General features: G+C 44.3%; 1 protein-coding gene across 1 annotated transcript in view; it reads right to left on the bottom strand.

Moving 5' to 3' along the window:
* THADA (THADA armadillo repeat containing) overlaps window positions 1–26,013 on the bottom strand; it is a 399,509-nt gene that overhangs the window by 268,260 nt on the left and 105,236 nt on the right. The window contains exon 23 of the mRNA XM_075267057.1: window positions 1,496–1,628. Coding sequence (XP_075123158.1) covers window positions 1,496–1,628 — 133 coding nt within the window. The remainder of the gene's footprint in view (window positions 1–1,495; window positions 1,629–26,013) is intronic.

Raw genomic sequence — 26,013 nt, 5'->3', positions numbered from 1 at the left:
TTGTGAAATCCTGCACTTCTTTATTCTCTCGCTTGCTTCTCTATAGAGAAGTGTGTAGTTATTCTACAGAAAATATTTATCTTATACCCATAGAATAGAGATGAATATCCAATCGGTGGGTGTCTAAGTGCTGAGATCCCCATAGGGGTGTTCTCCCCTCGTTGTGAATTCAGGATGAATGTTTTTATTGTTTGAAGTTTCCAACACCCAGGACCCCCTGCCGATCAGCTGTTTGAAGGGGCCAAGATGCTTACAGGCACTGAGACATCTTCTCTGTGCAGAAGAGGTCACGTTCATTGGTCACATGACACTGTATCAGCTCAGTCCCATTCTAGTGCTATGAAAGGAGTTAGACTTGGTATTCAGTGAAGAGGCCGCAGCACTCAGCCAGCCACTGGGGCCTTGGGTGTCGGACTCCCCCCAATCAGATATTGATTTCCAATTCTAAGGAAAGGTCATTGATATGTAAGGTTTGGAAAACCCGTTCAATTCAAGGGACCGCTATCAATCATGTTATGCTGCACCCTAGCAAAATGTCAACAGTCCAGCGCTGTAATACCCCTATATGTGATCTGGGCAGAAAATAATGATAATAGGTCATCAATATCAAATTAGTGGTGGTCCGATATCAGGCACCCCCATGGATCAGCAGAGAATAGAGCAGGGAGCAGACAGCTTCGTTCTCTGTGTAGTGGCTGAATTGTGTCACTGCAGCCTAGTGACCATTCAATGAATACGAGCTGATCTGCAGTACCTGGTCTGGCCACTACACAGAGATCAGAAATGTCTGCTTCCTGCTCTGTTCTCTGTCTCACAGAGGCCAGTAGGGTTGAATGATTGGGATCGGAAAAGATCAGATCCCGATCGAGCAAATTTCATGATTGGGATCGGCTGGAAAATGATGGCAAATCGGATTTTTCAATCTCAAGATCGGCTCAACCCTAAAAGTGACTTTTCCCATAGAGAAGCATTGACTAGGGTTGAGCAATCGGGATCGGGATCGGAAAAGATTGGAATCCGATCAGCGATCGAGCAAATTTAATGATCGCGATTGGCTGCAAATTGATCGGAAATCGGATTTTAAAATCGATCTTGAAATCTCAAGATCGGCTCAACCCTAGTGGCTAGGCCAAGTAGTGCAGATCAGCTTCCCTTCATTTGAATAGGGACCAGCTGCAGTGACCAGATTCAGCCACTACGCAGAATGGCGCTGTCTGCTTCCTGCTCCATTCTCTGTGTACAACAGCTGATCGATTGGGTTTGCCTGGTTTCGCATCCCCTTTCCATTCAGATATTGATGACGTATCCTTAGGATAGGGTACCAATATTTTAATCCTGGAAAACCCTGGTCTGCATACTTAGAAATAACACAGGCAGCAAACATCATCTGTTATGAGAAAGTCATGGGGGCAGATGTAGATCCTCTTGCGTAGTCCATTAAAGAGCTCAGCCACTTCAATCCCATAAAATAAACCGCGCACAGCTTGCTAAGTACCTGTATGTAGAAAGGAATTCCAGCACTGCGTCTGGTTGCACACAGCCTCGAAGACGGATCGCTAGATTTAATTTCCTCCAAGACGTTGCATAACCATTGGCGTGGTCGGCAGCGCAGGCTCTCCTCCTTGCATCTGAAAGAATCAAACGAGTAGAGGGGGTCACGGAGGGCAGGAGGGTTTATTAAAACCACGCCGCACCACTTCAAACACAGAAAGGGAGCTGTTCTTCAAACAATCAAACCATTCACTGCCAGACCTGATTCACATACACGGACATCCAGGGGAGGGTGTTTTTTTTCCAGGAATACTGGATACAATTATAGACCCTACATCCCACAATGCAACGTGGCTTAATCTATAAAGCAGCCATTAATAACATTCCCATATACGGGACTTGTGTAGGATGTATAAGCCGAGAGCAGGGCAGATCAGAGATAAACTGGTGGGGATGGGGAGGAATATTTTCCTGGATACCGCAGATTTTTTATCCATGACATGGTCGTTGCGGGAGGCCTCGTAGAGAGTGCACTGATGATGAGATTGTGCATCATTTTACGTATACAGGAGGGAATTCGTCATCAGAAAGGATGACATATTGCAAGGCCCTGTCTACCGGGGCGAGCCAAGACTGATTTATTAAAACTCACACCAGTCTTCTGCCATGAGTTAGAATGGAAATATACGCTGGTGTAGGGCGCTGTGACGTCCGACAAATTTAAGAAGAGGTCACAACCCCTTCGTAAATCTTCAGTTCCTGTTTATGAAGACTGGCGTACAATATGCCAATCTTTAAGGGGTAGATTCCTATATGGTGCAGGTGATGGGCCTGCCCACTGTAAGAAAAGTGCCAGGGACAGTGCAAAAACACCACTTGCAACTGTTTTAGACCCAAGTATCATTAAAATGTCAAAAAACACCAGTTTGCCACTTTCTTTCTAAAATAGTGGATTATTAGTGAATCTGCAAAAATCTGGTTTGCAGCAAGATAAGATACCGATGACTTATCCTCTGGGTAGATCATCATCAGCGGCCTTCTGAAAAACTTATCTAAAAAAAAAATAAAAAAAAAAATTACGCCATTTTTGACACATTCCCTTTAAGTTTAAGACACACTTCTGGAGCTCCAAATGTATTCTATATATGAGAAGTAAGTAAACCGATCAGTGCAGGGTCTTCTGGTCCCCGGTCATTTGTGTGCATGAACGAATAGAGTACATAGATCCTCCCCTGCACAGATTCCTGATCTCTCAACACTATGGCTTTTGTGTTTGCATGGGTTAGTAGAAGAAGAGGTAGAAGGACACAGCAGAATAGGTTCACTGTCCCTCAGACAATTGGAGGGCCGAAATATAGTTTAAAAAAAAATTAAGATTATATGCTCCACAGTAGCTCCCCCACAGTATTATACGCTCCACATAAGGCCCCCCCAGTATTATATGCTCCACAGTACGCCCCCAAACACACAGTATTATATGCTCCTCACTACACCCCTCACACAGTATTATATGCTCCTCACTACACCCCTCACACACAGTATTATATGCTCCTCGCTACACCCCTCACACACAGTATTATATGCTCCTCACTACACCCCTCACACACAGTATTATATGCTCCTCACTACACCCCTCACACACAGTATTATATGCTCCTCACTACACCCCTCACACACAGTATTATCTGCTCCTCACTACACCCCTCACACACAGTATTATCTGCTCCTCACTACACCCCTCACACACAGTATTATCTGCTCCTCACTACACCCCTCACACACAGTATTATATGCTCCTCACTACACCCCTCACACACAGTATTATATGCTCCTCACTACACCCCTCACACACAGTATTATCTGCTCCTCACTACACCCCTCACACACAGTATTATCTGCTTCTCAGTACGCGCCCCCCATACACAATATTATTATTATTTATTTATTTTTTTAAATGTAGATTGTGAGCCCCACACAGAGCTCACAATGTACATTTTTCCCTATCAGTATGTCTTTTTTGGAATATGGGATGGAAATCCATGCAAACACGGGGAGAACATACAAACTCCTTGCAGATGCTTTTTTTGCCCATGGCGGGATTTGAACACCAGGACTCCAGTGCTGCAGGGCTAACCACTGAGCCACCGTGTGGCCCCCCATACACAATATTATATGCTCCTCATTACACCCCTCACACACAGTATTATATGCTCCTCACTACACCCCTCACACACAGTATTATATGCTCCTCACTACACCCCTCACACACAGTATTATACGCTCCTCACTACACCCCTCACACACAGTATTATACTCTCCTCACTACACCGCTCACACACAGTATTATACTCTCCTCACTACACCGCTCACACACAGTATTATATGCTCCTCACTACACCCCTCACATACAGTATTATCTGCTCCTCAGAATGCGCCCCCGCCCACACACAGTATTATATGCTGCTTAGGATAGCCCCCTAACTGTATTATCTGCTCCTCAGTACGCGCCCCCCACACATACACAGAATTATATGCTCTTCAGTACGTATCTACACACACACTTACACATTTATACTTACCCATGAAGAGCCGCCGTGCGTCCTCCTCCTTGCGGTGGGCTGGACAAATGTCCTCGGCCAGCCGCATGTGGCCCGCAGGCTGTAATTTGAGGAACCCTGCTTTAGACCTATGTTTAGCCTATACAATTGTAGACCTGATGGAGACTAAATGAGTCCTCTTTTGTAGCGTGATAACTTTTCACAGAAGTGACATAAACCAATGAAAAGACATTGGAAAAAACAATTTTCAATGTATTTATTACTCTTACTTATATAGCACCAACATATTATACAGCGCTCTACAGCCATTGTCCTTCACTGTCCCATACAAGGCTCCCGTTGTTCATCTGCAGCGCTCATCACTTTTTTTTGGATGTTGGCTTAGCACGGTGAGGACGTTTTGCCCATCAAATACCCTCCAGAAAACGGGCACACAACCCATGAAAAAATTCACTAATTTTTCCCCTCAAGTTGATATTTTTGCACTAAAATTGTGACTTTTTAAGTACTCTACTCCACATACCACTGCCCTTAAAGGGGGAATGGAAGGGCAGGGGCATCGGCTCTGTCAGATCTGTCATTTACGCAGGTTTCCTCGTTGCCTGTTCATTATCGATTGGACCAATGTGCACCAATTCTAGCACACGGATAAATCAGGCGCTTCAGAAGATTCAAGACTGGGTTTCAGTCTGCCATTCTCAAACTATTCACAAAAGTAAATATAGCACCACTGGCTTCCACATCAAGGACCTGCCTACTTGCCAAGCTTGCAGGTCCTTCATCCTTAATAGCCTCATTGAAAGAGTTATCAGAGGATTACAGCCTATTATTGACATCTTATCAGCCATCATCATGGGACAGCACTCACGTGACCTGTATACACTGCCAGGTGATCCTTTGCCCCCACAAGGTACCCACAGCCCAGTCTGCTTGTACCATTCACGGACATCACAGTCCAAGGACAATGGTGTTACATACAGTTGTCTATGGTCCAAATTTGTAAACCTAAATACTATACACTAGCATATCATATTCGCATAAAATACTCTACACGATAACATACCAACCTACTAGTTCACGTTATACCACGACATAGGAATCGGCCTCCTACTCGTTTCCTTTTAACTAAAATTTATTTAAATTCAATTGCAAAACTGCTAATTTAATTTCCTGCCGGCCATATTGACTTAGAATCAATTTTCAAGATCATACGTAATTGAAAACAAGCCTCTCGCTCGACCTAAGGAAATCTACGTGATCAGACCTGTTCTCAGACGTGGAGCGCTCCGACAGGGGGCCCTGACACAATGATATTTGATCTTGGTTGGACTTGCCTGTTCAGCCATTGAAAACATATCTCCCATCTTCCACGAACCGCTATATCTGAAGTCACATCTTCCAGTAAAGCAGCTGGAGTTACGAGCGTTTCACCCAAAATCCACAAACGCGTGGCGACCGATTTCCATATATACATATTTAAGACAGATTTAATCCAGAACCATTTATATAAAAGGTAACAGGACACAATGTAAAAATAAGGTCTAGAATTTACAGGGTTTTTATAGCCATATAACATATATTTATTCTGTGCAATCAAGCTTGTTCAGAACCGGTCCATTAAGACCTTGTTCACATTAGCCACATGTTTAAGGTATAACGTTAAACGCTTGGCTCCAATGCAAAATATTTAATGGGGCCCCCACTAAGCATGTGTTATGTATATTACTGGTGTCTTCTTATATTGTAGATAGGTCTTTGGGCCCTCCTGAGGTTCCAGGGCCTGGTATCGATTACTAGCCCTCTGCACCCCCCCATAGCTACATCCCGGGATCATAAATCAGAAGTCCTAAAATGCTGATATATTACAGTAATACGTCCTATATATCATCCTTGCTGTTGCCCGATCCTTCTGAGGTGGGCTTTAGACAGAATCAGTCTCCTTCTCCTTCTGGCACCTGACAACTTGGCCCTTCTTACTTCCCCCCGCAGGAGTCTTCTCATCGACGGTATATAGCTACGACACTGCAGAGACTCTTCTCTTTCCTGACAATGGTATATCAACTGGATTCTTGGAAGAGAGACTGAGCATGTGCGTGCACCAACACTCGTAATGTGGGCAAGCACCTTGAAGACGGGATCCAAACATCCAGCACTCACGATTCATTCAAAGACTTGTCTTTATTCCATTCCTATAAAAGCAGCAAGAAGGAGAGGTATATATACTGCATCCACGGGATGGACATTTTCTAGAAGTGCCCTTCTTCTGGCCTTTCCCAAAAAGAGGACAGTCTTGATATTGCGGCTAAACTCCATTTACTTGAGTGGGCCTCAGTTGCAAACAGGACAAGTGACCGATGAGGCGGCGGGAGTGGTGGATGTCCAGAGTCAATCTTGATATCCTTAGGATAAGTCACCGATATTGAAGTCCCTGAAAATTCCTGTAAGTCTGAGGCCGCCCTGTGAGGAAAAGCTCCTTTTTTGTTGCGGATTGTTGCAGTTTTTTTGTGCAAAATCCAAGAACGGCTTTAGAAGGAACGTGAAATATGTAGGAAATTCTACTTCTTCCTTCTGCTCAATCTAGTCCTGGCTTTCGCTCAAAAAACGCAACAAAATCTGCAACAAAAAAAGCAGATTTTCCGCAACGTGGAGCCTTAGCCTAAAGGAGCCATCTTCAAACGGATTACAACAAACCCATCAAATTTACAGAGGTCCAAATAAATACAATCTTCTTAAGGCTACATTCACAAGGCTGAACATAAAATGGAATTTGAGGCGGACATCAACCTCGAGTTCGTCTTCATTTTCCAGTCCTTGTGCTCCCCAAAGCTTGAGGGCTAATTCACACGGGAACAGAGGGGGCGGATTATGGCGTGTAATCCACGTCATAATCCGTCCCCTCACAATGGAGGTCTATGGAGACCGCCAGGCAAGAATCGACATGACCTTTCTTCAGGCAGATTCTGCGGCCCATTCATTTGAGCTTACTCCGGAGGGAGAAGTCGCAACAGTCGCAACGGTTCCCCGCGTCACTCTCGGAGTCAAAATCCACCTTTACGCTCCCAGTGTGCCCTTGGATGGACTGAGGTTTGCCTGTCCCAAGCGGCTGTACTGTGCATGCGCTGAATATCAGAGCAGTGGCCTGAAGGTGACGGCACAGAACCAGGGGAGATCTCAGCTAAGCTCCCTGGCCCTGTCAAACGAAGAAGACAATACTGACGTTCTCCGTGGGCTCACTCAAGTTAGTGGTCATTTGATTGCACTTGATAAAGGGGAGGCTAATCCCCAAAACGCGTTGTGCTACATTGCTGGTATTAAAGGGATGTTTTTTTCCAGTCTTGCGTCCTCTGGATTTGTCACTTTCCACCATTTCCCGTTCTTCTGATTCCAACCAAAGAAGGTAGGGAGGGGCAAGTGGGCGTTCCCAAGTTCCTAAATGAGGGGCATAGCTTTTTGCCGTGGTGACGCCCTGATTGTTCCAAACATCTCCTTTCTATATTGAGAAATAGAAATATATCTCGGGAACGGAAGCACGAATCAACATGGGGAAAACTGTGCTAGATTCAGGTTAGCCTGACCTATATGGCTGGACCCGATGACAGACTCCCTTTAATCATATTCAGTGGATATCGTATGCAACCTACTTGCACCACAGTTATAGGTTCGGGATATATACGAGGTGTGAACAAAGCCTGTCAAGTCTATTAGAACATATGGTGAAAATTGAAAGAAAATCTGGTCCATTCCTCCTGGTTATGAGTCCATAGCTAAGAAGGCCTGCCAGGGGATAATTACTGTCTAATGATTTGCAGAAGGACAATGCGAGGGAAGGGTCACACGGAGCCATCATTAGCACAAGTTCAGCACGTCAGGCATTTCCTTTTTTTTTTCGCCGCGGCCCTTGATGGCACTGACGTTGAGGACTTATGACAACAAGTCCGTCTGGTGCACGCCAAATGGAAAGAGACAAAGGAGAAAGTTTGGAGTATGTCAAAGCCGGCAGATTCCTCTGCAGTTTGCTGCAGGCTGAAATGTTACTATGAACTTGCCTTTTGTAAAACCACAATATAGAGAAAACACAATCTGGTGATTACATAAGAGGCCGACGAAAGAATCCCCCTTCTGTGTTCGATGAGACAGCAACTTTCTGCACAAAGCTGCCGCTTTAACTGTTTCAGCTCCGGGAAGAGCCCAGGAAGGATAGGAAAGAATAGGACTAGACTATGCTACACAGTTAAACCACAGCACCAAAGCCCGTGCGCTTAGACAGCTTTAGGCTTAAGCCCTTCCCTGCCAATACAAGCCGGTGCTTGAAACTTCAAGTCCAACATAAATTGGTTTTCTTTTCCCTGTTCTTCATTTTAATTCCTGGAGCCGTCTTCCCAGAACATGCTTAAGATCTAAGCCTAATGCAACAAGCTTGTGAATGGCTGGAGCGGTGCGGAGAGATGGATCAGACGCCGCATTTGGGCTTTAATGGAGTATTATAGAGCAATGCCAGACACACCTGGATATTAGGAAACGTGATAATCTTGTAAATATTGGAGTGGTCCTAGGACGATACGACATAATGAGATCACGTTAAGCTCTGTAAGCAGATTCTGGGGAAGGCATGGCCTGATTCCCAGCGCTCCGCTACCCTGCAAGGCTACGGAAAAGATGTCTACCCGCAATGACTGGCAACAAAAACCAGCACTTGTCACGTCACGCTATCAAGCCAAATGCAAGTCAGGTTAACATAACACAAGAAACACACGAAGAAATAGGCCTGTGTTATGTCCCAATGTCTCAACCATGGTTCTACTAACAGTACAATAGGGATTGGTTAGGGCCATCGTACCCAAGAACTGATATGTGCCCATGTTATGCTTGTGGAAAATTGAGATTTTTCCAGAAAGGAACATATCTCCTTTCAACCGGCTATACATGTGATCGCTGGGGTCAATTGCTTTGGTGACTCAATGTCATGAGCAGGAGAAGTTTTGGTCATCACAACCCATGCAACTGCACGAGGTCCTGGAGATCAGGGGAGCCCTGGAGCAGTGTGATGTGTTATCGCTTATTTTTTTTTAATGGTCAACTCACCACCTATGGGATTATTCGCACAGCTAGTACCTGCTATTTTACTCATTCATCCCCATCCCTGTTCTGGCTCGCTCTACTATGGACTCCAGGGAGTGTCACAAACTACATCCAAACACTGAACAGTAGAAGAAGGCCATAAAAGGGGGCATTATACTGTGTGGGGGGCCACAAAAGGAGAGAATGTAATTTGTAGGGAAGAGTTAAGGGGGTACCGTGCCATGTGGGCTACAGGAAAAAAAAGGGCAATGTGGGGGATAGTAATGAGGCAACGTACTGTGTAGGGACCATAAAAGTGGGCGGTGTACTGCGTGTCGGCCATAAAAAGGGGCAATATACTATGCAGGGGCCAGTATAGGAAGTAATATACACAGTCCAGTCATATTAATGTGACCACCGCCTACTTTGACGTCAACGTTAAATAACCAATGGCAGAAGGCGCGTGTCATCAGCCATCTGGGCGCACTCATCATTGTGGAAGGCACGATGGATCAACACAAGTATGCATCTATCCTTGCGGACCATGTTCACTCCTACATGTGAATTGTTTTTCCTCAGGATGATGGCATCTACCAGCAGGACAATGCGACGTGTCATAAAGCTCGCAGTGTACGTGTGTGGTTGGAGGAGCACCAGGATGAGTTTACCGTACTCCCTTGGCCAGTAAATTCCCCGGACTTGAACCCAATCGAGAATCTGTGTGACCACCTCGATTGAGTTGTTTGCGCCATGGATGCTCAACCGCGTAACCTCGTGCAGCTGGCCACGGCACTGGAGTCGGCATGGCTCAACATCCCAGTGACATCATCACAACATCCCCTCTCTTCCTGCACGTCTCGCAGCGGTCCGCTCTGCCAAAGGGGGTTATTCTGGATTTTGCCAGGTGGTCACATTAATGTGACCGGACTGTGTACTATTAGGGGCCATGAAAGGGGATAATAAAGGGGGATATTTTATCTTGCAAATGGATGGACAGTTCCAGAAAAGAGGGCGTATGGTCTGTGAACTTTGATTAGCCCTGCTGGAGTAGGACAAAAAGTACCAGAAAAATATGGCAAGCAGTGAGACAAGAGCACAATACAGAAACAAAGATAAGGTCAAGGTTAGGATAAGGAGTCCGGAACAACAGTTTCACATAGGATGGACCTTAATGGAAAGCTAGACACCTCATTACCTAGGCTCCCTCAGGTTCTGGTCCAAAATACTGTGCAGTGCCCCAGCATCCAGTCGCGGCACTGCCATCTGGATTAGGCCCAAATGAATGGGCCTAGTCGGGAGTGTCTTCAGGCGGATTCGTGAGGCACAATGTCCCCGTAGAATGAGCATGTCCATTCTTTTTTCTGGGAGCCCGAACAAACGACTACCGGAAAAAAAGAAATGACCGGCTCCCATTGTAATCAATGGTAGCCGTCTTTTTGGCCAGGATTTCGAGGCGGATATGGCCTCAAAATCCTGACCAAAATACCCCATGTGAACTCAGCCCTAGTTCACCAGGGGTAACAGCGAAAGTGCTGCTCCTGATTCTGTAAGTAGTCTTGCCTGGCCATGCATTACATTAGTCCCTATTAGGAAATTTTGAGGCTCGGCAACACTTCCACGGTCAACCTTAGAAGGGTCTCAGTAGCCAAACCGGATCAGCTCATCACTGGCAGTCCCGGTGAGACAACCCATTTAGTTTCATGGGATAAAGGCCTTTCAACTTTTTGCTTTAAAAGTTCTCTCGACTTTAATTCGCAGCTGTCAAGTCCTGCCCGAAAGAGAGATGTAGGCCCTATAGATCTATAAGTAAGCCTATGTTCGTGCCGAGATCTATTTCACTACTAAAATAAGGCACGATCCAATATATACACGCATATATATAAAAAGTGAAATGTAACCAGGCTGCTCTGACAACTGAAGAGAAGCTATTTAATCACGGGCCCGCTCTCCGTGTCCTTTGGCACCCCTTCCCAGTACAGCGGAGTAACACAACCCTGCTCGCTGGAAAAAAAAAAAAAATCGAGCTTCTCTGCAAGCCTCAATCCTATTCCTTAGGTTACTGCTTCCTTTAATCACGGTTTTAAAACCGTACAAAGGAAACATATGAAAAAATATATGTCTCCCAGAAGATCCCAAAAACAAGAGGCTTTTTCATTCCTTATGGCCGGGACTGATTTTAGAATCTGATCTCTTGCCATAACGTATTTTTCTCGGCACTCGCAGAAAAAATAAATTCAGCGACGCAGGCCTGTTATACTATGGCACGGTGCCATGACGTGGAGAAGGGAAAAAAAATAAGGAAGAAAAGAAATGCATTAAAATTACAGCCTGGGAACGCCAATAAAGAAGGATTTTCAAGAGAAGGAGTTTTATATTCCAGTTTCTAATGATATAAACATGAGGCGGCTTGGAAGCTTTCCCAATGGACGCAGCAACGCTCTGCACTATAGGCAGCAGGCTCTGACTAAACTAGACAAGTCTAATGCAGAGAACGCACCGTGCTTAGTATATTAGACTTTACATAGTTAGCAGTAGGTCTTTGGAGTAGGAGAGGAAATCCACGCAAACAAGGGGAGAATATACAAACTCCTTGAAGATGTTGTCCTTGGCAGGATTCGAACCCAGGACTCCAGCGCTGCAAGGCTGCAGTGCTAACCGCCGAGCTGCTCAGTAAAAGTTTGCTCTTACATGTGCCCTTTGCAAGAAACTTGGGCACATCATAGTGGTCAGAACTAGGAGAAGGACAAAAAGAACCAGAAGGTTACAAAGTACATATTATTGGTCTCCATTGTTGTCCTAGTTTGACACAGGGATTCGTGAGCCTTGTTCACACACATTGTGTGTTGCTTTGTCCATACCTATCTTGCACACAGATATGCGCTGGCATTATGCAATCCGCTATATCATGTGCATAGACCCTATGCAGCAATACGGTGTACGGTGCAATTCTGTACTCTATGCGATAACCTTGCTTCAAGACTGGGCGGTTGTTTTAGGTGACTTTCCAAGATAAGCTTCCGGGTGTGTACATGATATTTATGGCGATTGTGTAAGTTATATTTTGCATTATTTAGCAGTTTCCCCCCATGGAGGCTTTATCTGTACTTTGTAGTTCTCCCCGAACTGGGGAATGGAGATTAGCTGCATTACAAGGCACACAGTAAGTAGAGGAGAATCTGCTCTAATCATGTCTCTTACTAACAGCCCCAGAAGATGCAAGACATATATAGAGAGGTACTGACATGTACTGATGTGAATACAGACATTGTACTGTGATAAAAAGTTCATTTTTAGCTGCAGTATCAGTCTAAGGCCATTCAGTCGCAGCTGCCACAACGGGACGCCGATGGAGTGTAATGTCATCCTGCCGCGACATTCCACTCTGGATTAGGCCCAAACGAATTGGCCGGAGCCTCTCGCTGCGGCAAGATAGGGCAGCTCGCTTCTTTTTTCCATTACTAGCTAGAAGACAATGCGAGCCATTTACAGCAGCGGATTTTGAGGCGGATTCCGCGTCAAAATCAGCTGCCAACTTTCCCCGTGTGAAGTAGCCCTAAGCCCGTGTCTCTGCTTCCTTCTCCCTCTCCCCTCTCCATACATTTTTATAATCGCCTGCAATTTGATAGAGATCATCTGCAATCTGTCTCAGAGTAGAAGCCAGTGTAGCAAGGAAGAGAAAAAAGCATTTTTCTCAGAACAGATATAACAAGGTTACTTCTATCTTCATTAATCCGAAGCTTGTTCAAACCGCAGTGACCTTTTCAATGGAAAGGTCCTGGTGGGAAAGAGGGAACACATCTTATCTTTTGTTTTACAAAATAAGTTAAAAATTTCCGTAAGAAATTTAAAAAATTAAAAAAATTGGCCAACATGACCAATTCATTTTTTTTTTTTTTTTTATCCCAGGCAACACGTGTAGCAGCACATGCAAACCTTTAAGTTAAATGGTTGTCCATAAAATTCATCGACATGTCAGGTCCACATGTAACACTCTAACCCCAAGACAGCGGAGGTCCTCCACCTCTATGGCGCCGCTACGTGTGGCACGTAACAATTTCTATTACAGAATCCATTGGTGTAGTGGAAAAATTTGGTTTCCAAAGTTCCCATAGCCTTAAGGTTCCCTTTCAGCGTCCGCCCTTTTACTTTATGCATATGAATGTAAAGTAAGTGATACAGATCAAGACTAGAGGACAGTTTGATCCTGACGTGAACTGCTTTTAATGTAACATCCCGGAGAGAGTAAACATGAAAGGAAATTGTCATCTGAAATATATTTACAATGGCGGCATCATCAAGAAAATGGGAAAAATGGTTAGTACCAATAAGCTGCATGAAAGGGGTTGTCCAGGACTAGGATACTGAGCTCCGCTTCTCAGGAAGTGACATCACGTCCATTGGTCACATGACAATGCTTTTATATGAATGGAACTGAGCATTGTCATGTGACCAGACGTGACTGTAAATACAGGGGTGGATCAAATGAGCAAAGTGCACTACAATCTTATTCCCTGCCAAAGGATCATCATTCCCCCTATATATAAGTCACTGCCTAGCCATAATGTCTTCCTTCCTTTATTTCTATAACTTTGCTTCCTTCTCTAAAATGGGGTAATGCAGTTTTTAAAAAATATGGGGCAAAATAACAGGAGAAATCAATAAAAAAAACTTAACGTAATATATATCCTGTTTAAACTCAGCACCATTTATTTAATTTATTTTCAGTTCAATGACCACAGCTGTGACGTTTCATTTGCAAGCTCATTACCCCTCCCTGTGAGCAGTCAACCCAGTAAATAAAACGTCATAGCAGCATGTGACCTCCTTGCGCCTTTGAAGCCACTCATGGGAGTGATTTATTGCTTGGTCAGATATGCAGAGGAGAGGGGTGTTGTCCAGACTGAAAAACTGAGATACAGACCCTGTGGCAGGGAGGGCATTTGCACCAAGAGGAGAGTGGAAAAGGGAGGGGCAGGGAGATGAATCGTGGGAAATGTAGTTTGTCCACAGAATCATTACATGTAACGAACAGTGATACAATGTGCAGCCAGTAAAACAAAGGGTGCACAAGGGAGGATTTAGCACTGCTATGGATGTGTTTAGTTTATTTTTGGAAGCTGGATAACCCCATTAAATCTATATTCAGCTATATCAGAGTCTCAGGCAGCTGGAACACTTTATACCACAGTGGCTGATTTGTAAGTGTACAAGCCCTACATGAAGACCAGGCTGGTTAAGTCCACACCATTACACTTCTATTGTAGCAAAGACAGAATGACCACAGACTACAGTAACAAAACCAACTAGAACTCAAATAAAAGGCAACATACTGCAGCAATTAAGTGTCTTAAAGGGATAAGTAGGGGAATATCAGAGTTCTTGCTGTATCATCTTTTAGGCTATATGTGCCGTGGGGGGAAACACCCCGTTGTCTGGATGAGTGTGGGTCAGTGGTCAGATCAGGTAGGTATCCTCCATCCCATGATAACCGGACCAGGCCGAGGGCCAGGAGTATCATTTGTTTATTTAAAAACTTTTTATGCGCTAACCACTAGAAGGATAAGTTCACACAGAGTTTTTTGGTCTGGATTTTGAGGCCGTATCCGCCTCAAAATTGTGACCAAAAAGACGTCTCCCATTGAAATCAAAGGGAGTTGGTCAGGTCTTTTTCCCGGGAGCGAGATGCTCCTTCTTCAGGCCAGGTCGCCTCGCAAATAAGCCTGAAGACACTCCCTCCTTCCAACTAGGCCCATTCATTGGGCCTAATCCAAAGCGGAGTGCGCAATTGGATGCCACTGCACTGGCATTCAGTCGCGGCTACCTGTTCTTTGGTCCGGAACTTGAGGCGGCCTCCGCCTCAGGTTCCGGAACAAAAACCCCGTGTGAACTTACCCTATGGCATGGCATTAACCGGCGCAGAATTTTAGACACCTGTAAGACGCCTATGAACAAGCTTTGTATTGTCTTTGTATAAGAGCATAGCAGTGACTAGCACACGCACAGCTCCCAGCAGCGGCCGTTGCCCTCATCCCTTCCTTCCTCACATTGAACTCTGTATTCCTCGGGGAAGGAGGAGGATAATTTCCAGTGTTACTATTCTGTCTCCTCCGTGTAGGCAGCGTTGGCAGCGAGAACTCACTGCGGGTTACTTGAAAATAAAACTACCATGACTGGGGGCCCCTTTTACTCCACAGTCATAGCAAAAACATCTAGCACTTGACTTTTTTTCTTTCATTCCCTTCATTTATGACACACTTCAGAAGTCAGCACTTGTTAACCATCGTCTTGAAGATGAAGGAAAACATTCCTGCTTCGGGACGCTCCAAATTTAAACCAACTACAAACAAGGCTTAAAAGAAAAATATTTTAAAAACAGTCTGAGATTCAGTACATAAAAAGTCCATTTATAATAATTTCATTGGCCAATAACCTTATTATGGCTGAGTTCACACTTGTAGATGGTTCAGTCCAAGCTGAGGGTGGAAGTAATTGAAGAAAGCTGGAGTCACTTGTGGTGTTTTTGCACTGACGTGAACGACCCAAGCGGGCAGAGTTACTAAAGCTCTATTCACAAAGTGCAGCCAGAAACTGAAACATTTTGAAACATGGTGTAGTTTAAAAAACACAATGTTGCAAATTTATGAAGACTGGCGTGCTGTATGCCAGTCTCTGTATTCTCAGACCAGGTGGCAGAATTAGGAAGAGGCCCAGGATTCTGGTGCAATCCAGGAGGTCCCCCCGTGCACCAGGAACGCAATCTGGAACTGGCGTAGATTTCTGGTCTAACGCAAAAGCTGCAGAGGAGTAGGAAAATTCATAAAGTGGCGCAAAGCAACTAAAGCACTTAGGTTAAGTTCATACAGAGTTTTTTGGTCCGGAACCTGAGGCGGAGGCCGGCTCAGGTTCCGGACCAAAAGCCGGGTAGCCGCGACTGAAAGCCGATGCGCTGCACCGCACCGGCAACCACCTGATGAATGGGCCTAGTCCGGAGCAGGGAGTGTCTACAGGCGGAATCGCGACGATTTGAAATCAATGGGAGCCGGTCAGTTCTTTTTTCTTTGAGCCATTTGTTCCGCTCCTGGAAAAAAAGAAGCTACATGCTGATTCTTTCAGGTGGATTCGCCTCGCGACATCCACCTGTAGACACTCCCTCCTGACTAGGCCTAATCCGGAGCGGAGTGCACAGCTACCCATATTTTGGTCTGGAACCTGAGGCGGCCTCCACCTCAGGTTCTGGACCAAAAAAAAAAAACTGTGTGAAGTTACCCTTATGCTGCCACAGCAGTAAGTTGAGAGGCCACAAGTCATGAGTTTCCGTACAGCGCCGCCATAATAAAAAATAAGCATTACGCGATGCCCATTCGGACCAATGGACATTTTGAGTCCTCAGGCCCAAGGGATGTTCTTTGTTGATCTGAGGGGGTCCTTAAAGGGGTGTTCTTATCACAGGATAGGGGATAAGCTGCAGATCAATCAGTAGAATAGTTGGGGTAGAAATGAGTGATCAGGATGGAAATGAGTAGGGATAACTTAAGATGGAATACCCCTTTAATTTATTACAATTTCCTAATATGGTACTTGAAAATGATCCCCTCCCCCAATAATCATACTGGGGCAAATTTATTAAGACTGACATATCATACACCAGTCTTAATAAATGGTGCCATGCGGAATCCCCATAAATCAGTTGGACTTCCCTTGCACCAGTATGGAAATCTATAAACTTGCATAGATCTCCATTATAACTCACACCGGAAAACGGATGAGAGTTATAATAAATCTGTAGGCCGAAAAGTCCCCCTCCCTGCTCACACTGGCACACCACATGGCGCGAAAGGGCCTTGCGGTGCAACATTTGGTCCACGGAAGGACCTTGCACCAAACGTGTGCCTAAATATCATCTCTGTACGCCGGTTTTCTGATGATAAATTCCCCCGATGTGTAGGGCAGAGATCTAAAGAGTAGGGTGCAGATCTTTAATCTCGAATTCAACACTCTAGTCAACAAGATGTTGAGGAATGATGGGACTTTTAGTTCCCCCACTGGAAGAAGGGCATGTTTTGCCCTGTTCGACACCATAGATCTGTACTCCAAATCTCGAAATAACAGCCAAAACTTTTTAGAGCAAAGGCAACGCAGGGTGTTGTCTTTGACACAGAGTTAGACAACTCCCTTGAGTTTGGCACAGGCGTTCATCTTGTGGTCTGGCAAGGAGAAGACTGCTTTAAGCAGGTGCTCCTCCCCGTGAGTATTACAGAGCATGGAAAATGTATAAATGTTACGAGCTTCCACACAACTGTAATATCCATCCCAGCTCTGACCAGATCCTTCTATTTTAAAGGAGGTCACGGAGGATGGCAATTATTTATACTGGCAGAATCCAGCCCCGCTGAATAAGAAAGCGACGTAGGAAAAGAAAGAAGCAAAAACAAAGCGTTAAAGACTCGATACAAACGACCAATAAAAACAAACATGATAAAAAAAATAAAAAAAAACGCAACGTAGAGATACCGAGTCCAAAGGCTAAGTTGTCTCCATTCCCTGAGAAGTGGGTGACCGTAGTATTTTTCTAAGGGATTACAGACGGGAGGTGCAGAAAAATATCAACCTGCGTGGTCGCAACGTCTCACATCCCATATATCTGTAGTTCTGAGAAGCTCCAGAAACATCTACATACACACGCAGCATTTATTTGTAGCCATATAAACCTAATGTTTATGTGTTAGGCCTTCATACACACAAGAACTAAGTTGGACAAAGCCACCAATTTTAGAGACTGTGTATGGGGCCTCTCGACTGTGTATGGGGCCTGATCTTATGTCCTCCCAGGAGATAAGGTGTCGCCATAGGTGTTTAGAAGGAACTTATTGACTTCTGCCCATTAAAAAACATGCATGCCTGGCTGAAAAGAGTACAGCTGATGGCCAAAAGGGCATTTGGCCCAAAGCTACTGAAGATACACAGTCCCGTCATTAATGTGACCACCTGAAAAAATCCAGAATAACCACCTTTGGCAAAGCAGACTGCTGCGAGACGTGCAGGAAGAGAGAGGATGCTGTGATGATGAACACTGGGATGTTGAGCCATGCCGACTCCAGGGCCATGGCCAGCTGCACTAGGTTACGCGGTTGAGCATCCAAGGCGCAAACAACCTGATGGAGGTGGTCCCACAGATTCTCAATTGGGTTCACGTCCGGGGAATTTGCTGGCCAAGGGAGTACGGTCAACTCATCCTGGTGCTCCTCGAACCACGCAAGTACGCTGCGAGCTTTATGACACGTGGCATTGTCCTGCTGGTAGATGCCATCATCCTGAGGAAGAACAATTCGCATGTAGGGGTGAACATGGTCCGCAAGGATAGATGCATACTCGTGTAGATCCATCGTGCCTTCCACCATGATGAGTGCACCCAGATGGCTGATGACTCGCGCCTTCTGCCATTGGTTATTTAACGTTAAAAGTAGGTGGTGGTCACATTAATATGACTGGGCATCTTTAGGCTTCCTGCACACAGGTGAATATGGCCGAAATATCTGTTCTGTAAATCATAAAAGATCTCCTGCCTGAACCCAGTCCATAGACCGGGACTCCTGGTGATCTATAGTGCCAGAAGATCCAGCCTGTCCTGGACTTTATACAGATCACTATGATGCACAAAGTCCCGATCTTTGGACCAAATGCAGTGTGGGAAATGCAGGAAATACACGGTCCAGACTTTCCAGACTGTATTTGCCCCTGTGCATGGGACCATAGACACATTCATGACAAAGAATCCACCTTGAAGGCAAAAAATAGAATCCATGCAAGAACGATTCTGTCCAGAGCCCTTGGCCAAGCACGTATGTGTTGTAATTAGAGAGAGGACACCTCTGGCTCCAGATTACAGCCCCGTTCTTTGACACCTGCAGCCAGGGGGAAGCCCGGATACCCTCATCCATGTAAAATATCGGTTTGGCCGCCATAAATCTAATACATACTGTACGGCCACCTTTACAACCGTGTCCCTTGTAGATATAAAGTTATGGAAGCAAATCATTTTTTGCATGGTTTTTCCCAGGAAGTTCTGTCCTAAGGACCCCTCACCAGCTGGACGCCTGCCAGCAGGATCAGCAGTTTTAGGGAGACAGATAGTACAGCAAAGTACAAGTAATCCCGCAGTGCGGCATCTGCTACAGCGAGTAGGCGGCAGCTCTGAAATAACTCCATATCTGTCTAATATCATGGGTAGTAAAGGAAAAATCTGTGTTCTGGCTGCTCCTGTACTGCTAGCAGTGTATATACTGTATATCTAGAACAGAGAGGTGTATGCAGAGCCTTGTCCTGGCCCTGTGTGCTACGCATTATTAAAACCAGATTAGTGGCGTGCTCGTAATAAGGGAAGACTCATTTATATTGTCTGGGAATCTTTATTCAGCTCCTATTAAAGGCGGCGTGTAAACACGGCCCGGTGACAGCATTTGCAAATGAAGTATTATTATGCATGCTTTATATGAATGTATTCATACTGCTATACCTGTAATATCTGTCACCAAAAGGTAGACTCCGGGCCAAATGGAGACACTGGGGTAGATTTATTATGCCTTGTATGGCAGATTTCTGTCACAAAAAAGCCACAAATTTATGCACGTTAAGTTTTTGCACAAAAAAAGTGTAGATTTCAGGGGCTGATGCACGACCCTGGCGGAGGGTGCACATGATTTTTTTTTTTTTTTTTTTTGGAGGAAGATGGAGAAACGTGGGGTGTAAGGTACTGGGGGGGAGGGGGGTTGTGGGGTGCAGGGTGTACTGTGTGGGGGGAGAGATGTGGGGTACAAGGTGTACGGTGTGTGGGGTAGCTGTAGGGTGCAGGGTGTACTGTGTGTGGGGGAGAGATGTGGGGTGCAAGGTGTACTGTGTGTGGGGTAGCTGTAGGGTGCAAGGTGTACTGTGTGGGGGGTAGCTGTAGGGTGCAGGGTGTACTGTGTGTGGGAGAGCTGTACTGTGTGTGGGGGAGCTGTAGGATGCAGGGTGTACTGTGTGGGGGGGAGCTGTAGGGTGCAAGGTGTACTGTATGGGGGGAGCTGTGGGGTGCAGGTTGGACTGTGTGTGGGGGAGAGATATGGGGCGCTGTGTGGATTGTGTGGAGGGGAGAGACGTGGGGCGCTGGGTGTACTGTGTGGGGGGAGAGATATGGGGTGCAGGGTGTACTGTGGGAGGGGAGAGGTCCAGAATGCAAGGTGTACTTTGGGAGGGGAGAGATGTGGGGTGCAGTGTGGACTGTGTGTGGGGGTGAGAGATGGGGGGTGCAGGATATACGGTATCTGTTATTCCTGGAGTGTTCCTTTCATAGCTCCTACATACTTTGCACATTTTCAAATACCACTGCAGCACCCCCACTGGAGAAATGAATCATTACACAGTTCCCATATAAATCAATGGGCTAAGTTTAATGTACATCACATGCAAGAGCTTTAAGAACCCCGTTCACATATTGCAAAGTAAATACAGTTACTTGCAAATTTTAGGGCATGCTGTGGATATGCCATGCGCATGGCGTCTCTGCAGTATATTGGTGGTGACCAACAAATCTTGATATTGTGAATCCTATAAACTCAGTTTTTAGGTCAGTTTTACTGATTTTAGGTATAATTGCAAAGATTTTATTATTCCATCCACAAAGGGATGATATTGTGGCACACATTTGTCGCATTGCCCTTCCTTGTGCCAAACCTGCACCACAAATTCCGCCCTGTGCCACACTGTGAACAAAACCGGACAATCTGGTTTGAAAATACTAGAGAACGGTGCATTGTGGGAATTACAGCTATGATGGGTTTTCCAAACATATCTTCACAACAGGCCACCAACATCCGACTACTGACTTTCCAACCAAGTAGCTGACTGAAGCGTCTGCGCTGTTCGTCATTGTTTACCATACACAGGCCGTACATATCACTGTGGCCTAGTCTGGTATAAGGCCCATTTCACACGAGAGCAGAAGGGCGGATTTTGGCACCAAGAGTGACGTGTGGAGCCTTGTCACTCTCGGGCCAAAATCCGCCTGCCACGACTGTCGCGGCTCCAACAGTCGCAGCTTTTCCCTCTGGAGTAGGCTCAAATAAATGGGGCGACTAGCGGAAAAAAACAACACTAGTGGTCTCCATAGACCTCCATTGTGAGGGGGCGGATTATGACGTGGATTTTGCGCCATAATCCGTCCCCTCTGTGCCCGCGTAAACGGGCCCTAACACTTCTATACAACTCAATTCCATAGGCCTAAGCTGTAATACCTGGCAAAGCAGCTACCAAATGAAAGGCGCTGTATCTAGTAAATGGTCAAGGGAATGAAAGGCTTGTCGGAGTTTCACAGCCCCAATAGAAGACTCCCGGCACCCCCGTACATGTGATATTAATGGTCCTGTATTGTAAACCCTGTAAAACCCCATTAATTGAGATGTCTGACAGCAAACTGGCAAATTTGCTGACTGTTTCCATGAGAAACCACAAGAATTTTAAAATATCCATCTAGCTTTAGATACTTATGTATATACAGTTACAGTGTATGATAGATAGATAGATAGATAGATAGATAGATAGATAGATAGATAGATAGATTAGATAGGAGATAGATAGATAGATAGATAGATAGATAGATAGATAGATAGATAGGAGATAGATAGATAGATAGGAGATAGATAGATAGATAGATAGATAGATAGATAGATAGATAGATAGATAGGAGATAGAGAGATAGATAGATAGGAGATAGATAGATAGATAGATAGATAGATAGATAGATAGATAGGAGATAGATAGATAGGAGATAGATAGATAGATAGTAGATAGATAGATAGATAGATAGGAGATAGATAGTAGATAGATAGATAGTAGATAGATAGATAGGAGATAGATAGATAGATAGATAGATAGATAGATAGATAGGAGATAGATAGATAGATAGGAGATAGATAGATAGATAGATAGATAGATAGATAGATAGGAGATAGATAGTAGATAGATAGATAGATAGATAGATAGATAGATAGATAGATAGATAGGAGATAGATAGGAGATAGATAGATAGATAGATAGATAGATAGGAGATAGATAGATAGATAGATAGATAGATAGATAGATAGATAGATAGATAGATAGGAGATAGATAGATAGATAGATAGATAGATAGATAGATAGGAGATAGATAGATAGATAGATAGGAGATAGATAGATAGATAGATAGATAGATAGATAGATAGATAGGAGATAGATAGATAGATAGATAGATAGATAGATAGGAGATAGATAGATAGATAGATAGATAGGAGATAGATAGATAGATAGATAGATAGATAGATAGATAGATAGATAGGAGATAGATAGATAGATAGATAGATAGATAGGAGATAGATAGTAGATAGATAGATAGATAGATAGATAGATAGATAGATAGATAGATAGATAGATAGGAGATAGATAGGAGATAGATAGATAGATAGATAGATAGATAGATAGGAGATAGATAGATAGATAGATAGATAGATAGATAGGAGATAGATAGATAGATAGATAGATAGGAGATAGATAGATAGATAGATAGATAGATAGATAGGAGATAGATAGATAGATAGATAGATAGATAGGAGATACATACATACATACATACATACATAGATAGGAGATAGATAGAAAGATAGATAGATAGATAGATAGATAGATAGATAGACAGATAGATAGATAGGAGATAGATAGATAGATAGATAGATAGATAGATAGGAGATAGATAGATAGATTAGATAGGAGATAGATAGATAGATAGATAGATAGATAGGAGATAGATAGATAGATAGATAGATAGATAGATAGATAGATAGATAGATAGGAGATAGATAGATAGATAGATAGATAGATAGGAGATAGATAGATAGATAGATAGATAGATAGGAGATAGATAGATAGATAGATAGATAGATAGATAGATAGATAGATAGATAGATAGGAGATAGATAGATAGATAGATGATAGATAGATAGATAGATAGATAGATAGAATAACAAAGTAAATTAAAGCAAAAATTAAAAATAAATTATTTGCTCAGAACAAAGAAGAATAAGATTACACCTTTGATACATTTCCATTAAGCCTAAATTAAACACCACCGCAGCCGTTATAATGTTTTTTTTAATTGCAGAAATTAATTTCGCTTTTTCCTTTGTTACAGGGTGATAAACGATATTGTGCCGTTAAAACGGCTTCATGGGAGAGCGTGTCTAGATGTGCAACTTCTCCACCGGGGATCGTCCCTTGGCCCGGGAAGACAGAAATGTAAATGAGTATAAAATAAACAGGGAGGAGGCGACGTCCTGACATGTCTGGCGCTCCCTCTTATTGCTGACCTGTTTTACTTTATATTCTAAATAAATCTTTTTTTTTTTTTTTTTTTTTTGCCATTGGTGTGAATAGGCAGTGCAAGCAGGAGCACGTCTAAGCCCTTAATACTGCCTGCTATACATGGCGGGTATACGAGCTCAACAAGAGAGACTTACAGCATAAAACACAGGTAAATAAGGAATTTAGGGGATCATTGAGTGCACAGTTACAGGACATTCTTCGCCACATAAAGAGAGATTGCGGTGGCAAGGATACACTATACCGCCATATAATATATATTACAGTGCACGTTATATGGCAATACAACAAAGACAATGAGGAGTATGACCACGGTATATTTGCAGCGATAGATCTTGGTCTCAGATATCCTGAAATGAGTAGTGTGACAAGACCAGCTATAGCATAACCTCATTTATAAATTTGCTTTACTGTTTAGCCCGTCTGCTAATACCATCGCCTTTGGCAAGATGGGCCAATAATTTCTCATGTATGGGGGATTCCGCGGCTGAGTCAGACTCGATGCCCGCCTTGCGACATCACCTTCCAGACTAGGCCCATTTATTTGGGCCTACTCCGGAGCGAAAGCTGCGACAGTCGTGGCAGGCGCATTTTGGTCCTATTCTGATGCGGCTTCCTGCATCAGAATCAGGACTAAAATATGCGGTCCCGTGCCCCGTGTGAATGAGGCCTTACTAACCAAATGGATAGTAAGAACCAAGGACAAATCTTACACATCTATACATACCCGTGGCGCGCAGGAATGAGGCATACTGAAATCCAACATGCCCCATCCAAACATAGGCCTGAAGGAAAGCTCAGTGGTCCCCATGTACATGAGATAGTCGGGCAATCCCACCATAACCAGGACGCTTTGCAGACATCAGATTTAGGCCAAGGCTAGGATTGAGCCAATCTTGATTTTGAAATCCGATTTCTGATCACTTTTCATTCGAACCCGATCTTGATCCCAATTCCGATCCCAATGCAAGTCAATGGGATTTTTTTTACTAATCGGAGATCGGATTTTAAAAACAATCCTATTCACTACACAGCATGGAATCTAACAATTGAACGCTTTATTTGTTAGAACCCGTGCTGTATAGTGATTTTTTTTTTAATCACTAAGTAGCCAGAGGATTTTTTTTAATCCTCTGGCTACTTAGTCCCCCCTGGTGTCCACTTACCTGTAGAGATGGCTGGTCCGGTGCCCGGTGTTCTCGTTCTTCTTCGCCTCGCTGCCCCCGCCACCCAGGTTAGGAGAGTGTGGGCGGGCACAGGGCGGGGAGACGTGACGTTTCCCCTCCCTGTACCCGCCCACACTCTCCTAAGCCACAAGCCCCGCCTTCTCCCTAGCTCTTTAACACTAACCTGGGAGGCGGGGGCAGCGAGGCGAAGAAGAACGAGAACACCGGGCACCAGGCCAGCCATCTCTGCAGGTAAGTAGCTACTAGAGATGTTAGCTAGTCTCCCAATAGAATGAATGGACGCAGCCAGCACGCAGGGGGTTAAGGCTATGTGCCGGCTGCTTCCATTCATTCCTATGGAATCACAGCGGAGCCTTCACACTAAGTATACACTCCGCTCAGAATGAGTGGAGCGTATACTCAGTGTGAAGGCTAACATTGTTCTCGATCTCGATCCTACCTAAAAAGACCGTGTTCGGAATTCCGATCGCAAAATTTTCTCGATCGCCAAGCGGAATCCGATCTTTTCCAAACACGATCGCTCAACCCTAGCCAAGGCTGAACAACAATTGAATAATAATCTGGGTGCGCTTCTATAATATGATTTATTGATTTCACGCTACATGAATATTTTTGCTGTGGTTTCGGAACCTTGTCCACATGAATAAAACCAAGCAAGGCCTGGGCATGTACGGTATATAAAACGTACACACCTTAGGCGATATATATATAAAGCCTTCTCATAACAGCGAGTCACATGCTGCCTAATAAAGTATTAGGATTGGCAGGGACCTATTTTAGGCCAAGACTTTGATGATATTTAGGATTTATCTGAGGAGAGAAGCACTTTATGCGCTATTAAGTCTATTTTAGAGCGTATAAACATTCCCTCCAACATTCTGGGTTTTCATGTTCTCTTTAGGCAGACACAATATTTTTGTGGGCTCTTTTGGGATAAGCGTGCCTGGAGAAAGAATAAACACATTATCCTCCCAATACTGCTTGGATTCCCATATGGCCTGGCCTTTCGAAAAGAACCCAGTCAGAAGGTTCAGCACTTCATGTTATTTGCTTATTACATACTTTTTGTGCACCAGTAAGCGCAGGGGAAAGAACTAAAATGAGTTTTCTTCCTAGATATTATCTGCTTTGGAAAGAAACATAAGAGAGAGGTTCTTAAGGTGATGGTCGTGACTCATGCACCCAAAAAAATATGTCAACATGTCCAGGAGCTGCGATATAGAGGAACGTCACAAAACCCCTAATCCTTGACGCTTATCGGTAAGACAGTCCAGGTGAACATATCTGTTATCTAAAATTGGATCTTCAGATTTGGGTTATGATAGTATTTAAAG

The sequence above is a fragment of the Leptodactylus fuscus genome, chromosome 3 (assembly GCF_031893055.1).
Source record: "Leptodactylus fuscus isolate aLepFus1 chromosome 3, aLepFus1.hap2, whole genome shotgun sequence".
Taxonomy (NCBI): Eukaryota; Metazoa; Chordata; class Amphibia; order Anura; family Leptodactylidae; genus Leptodactylus; species Leptodactylus fuscus.
This window is presented reverse-complemented; position numbering and strand designations above follow the sequence as displayed.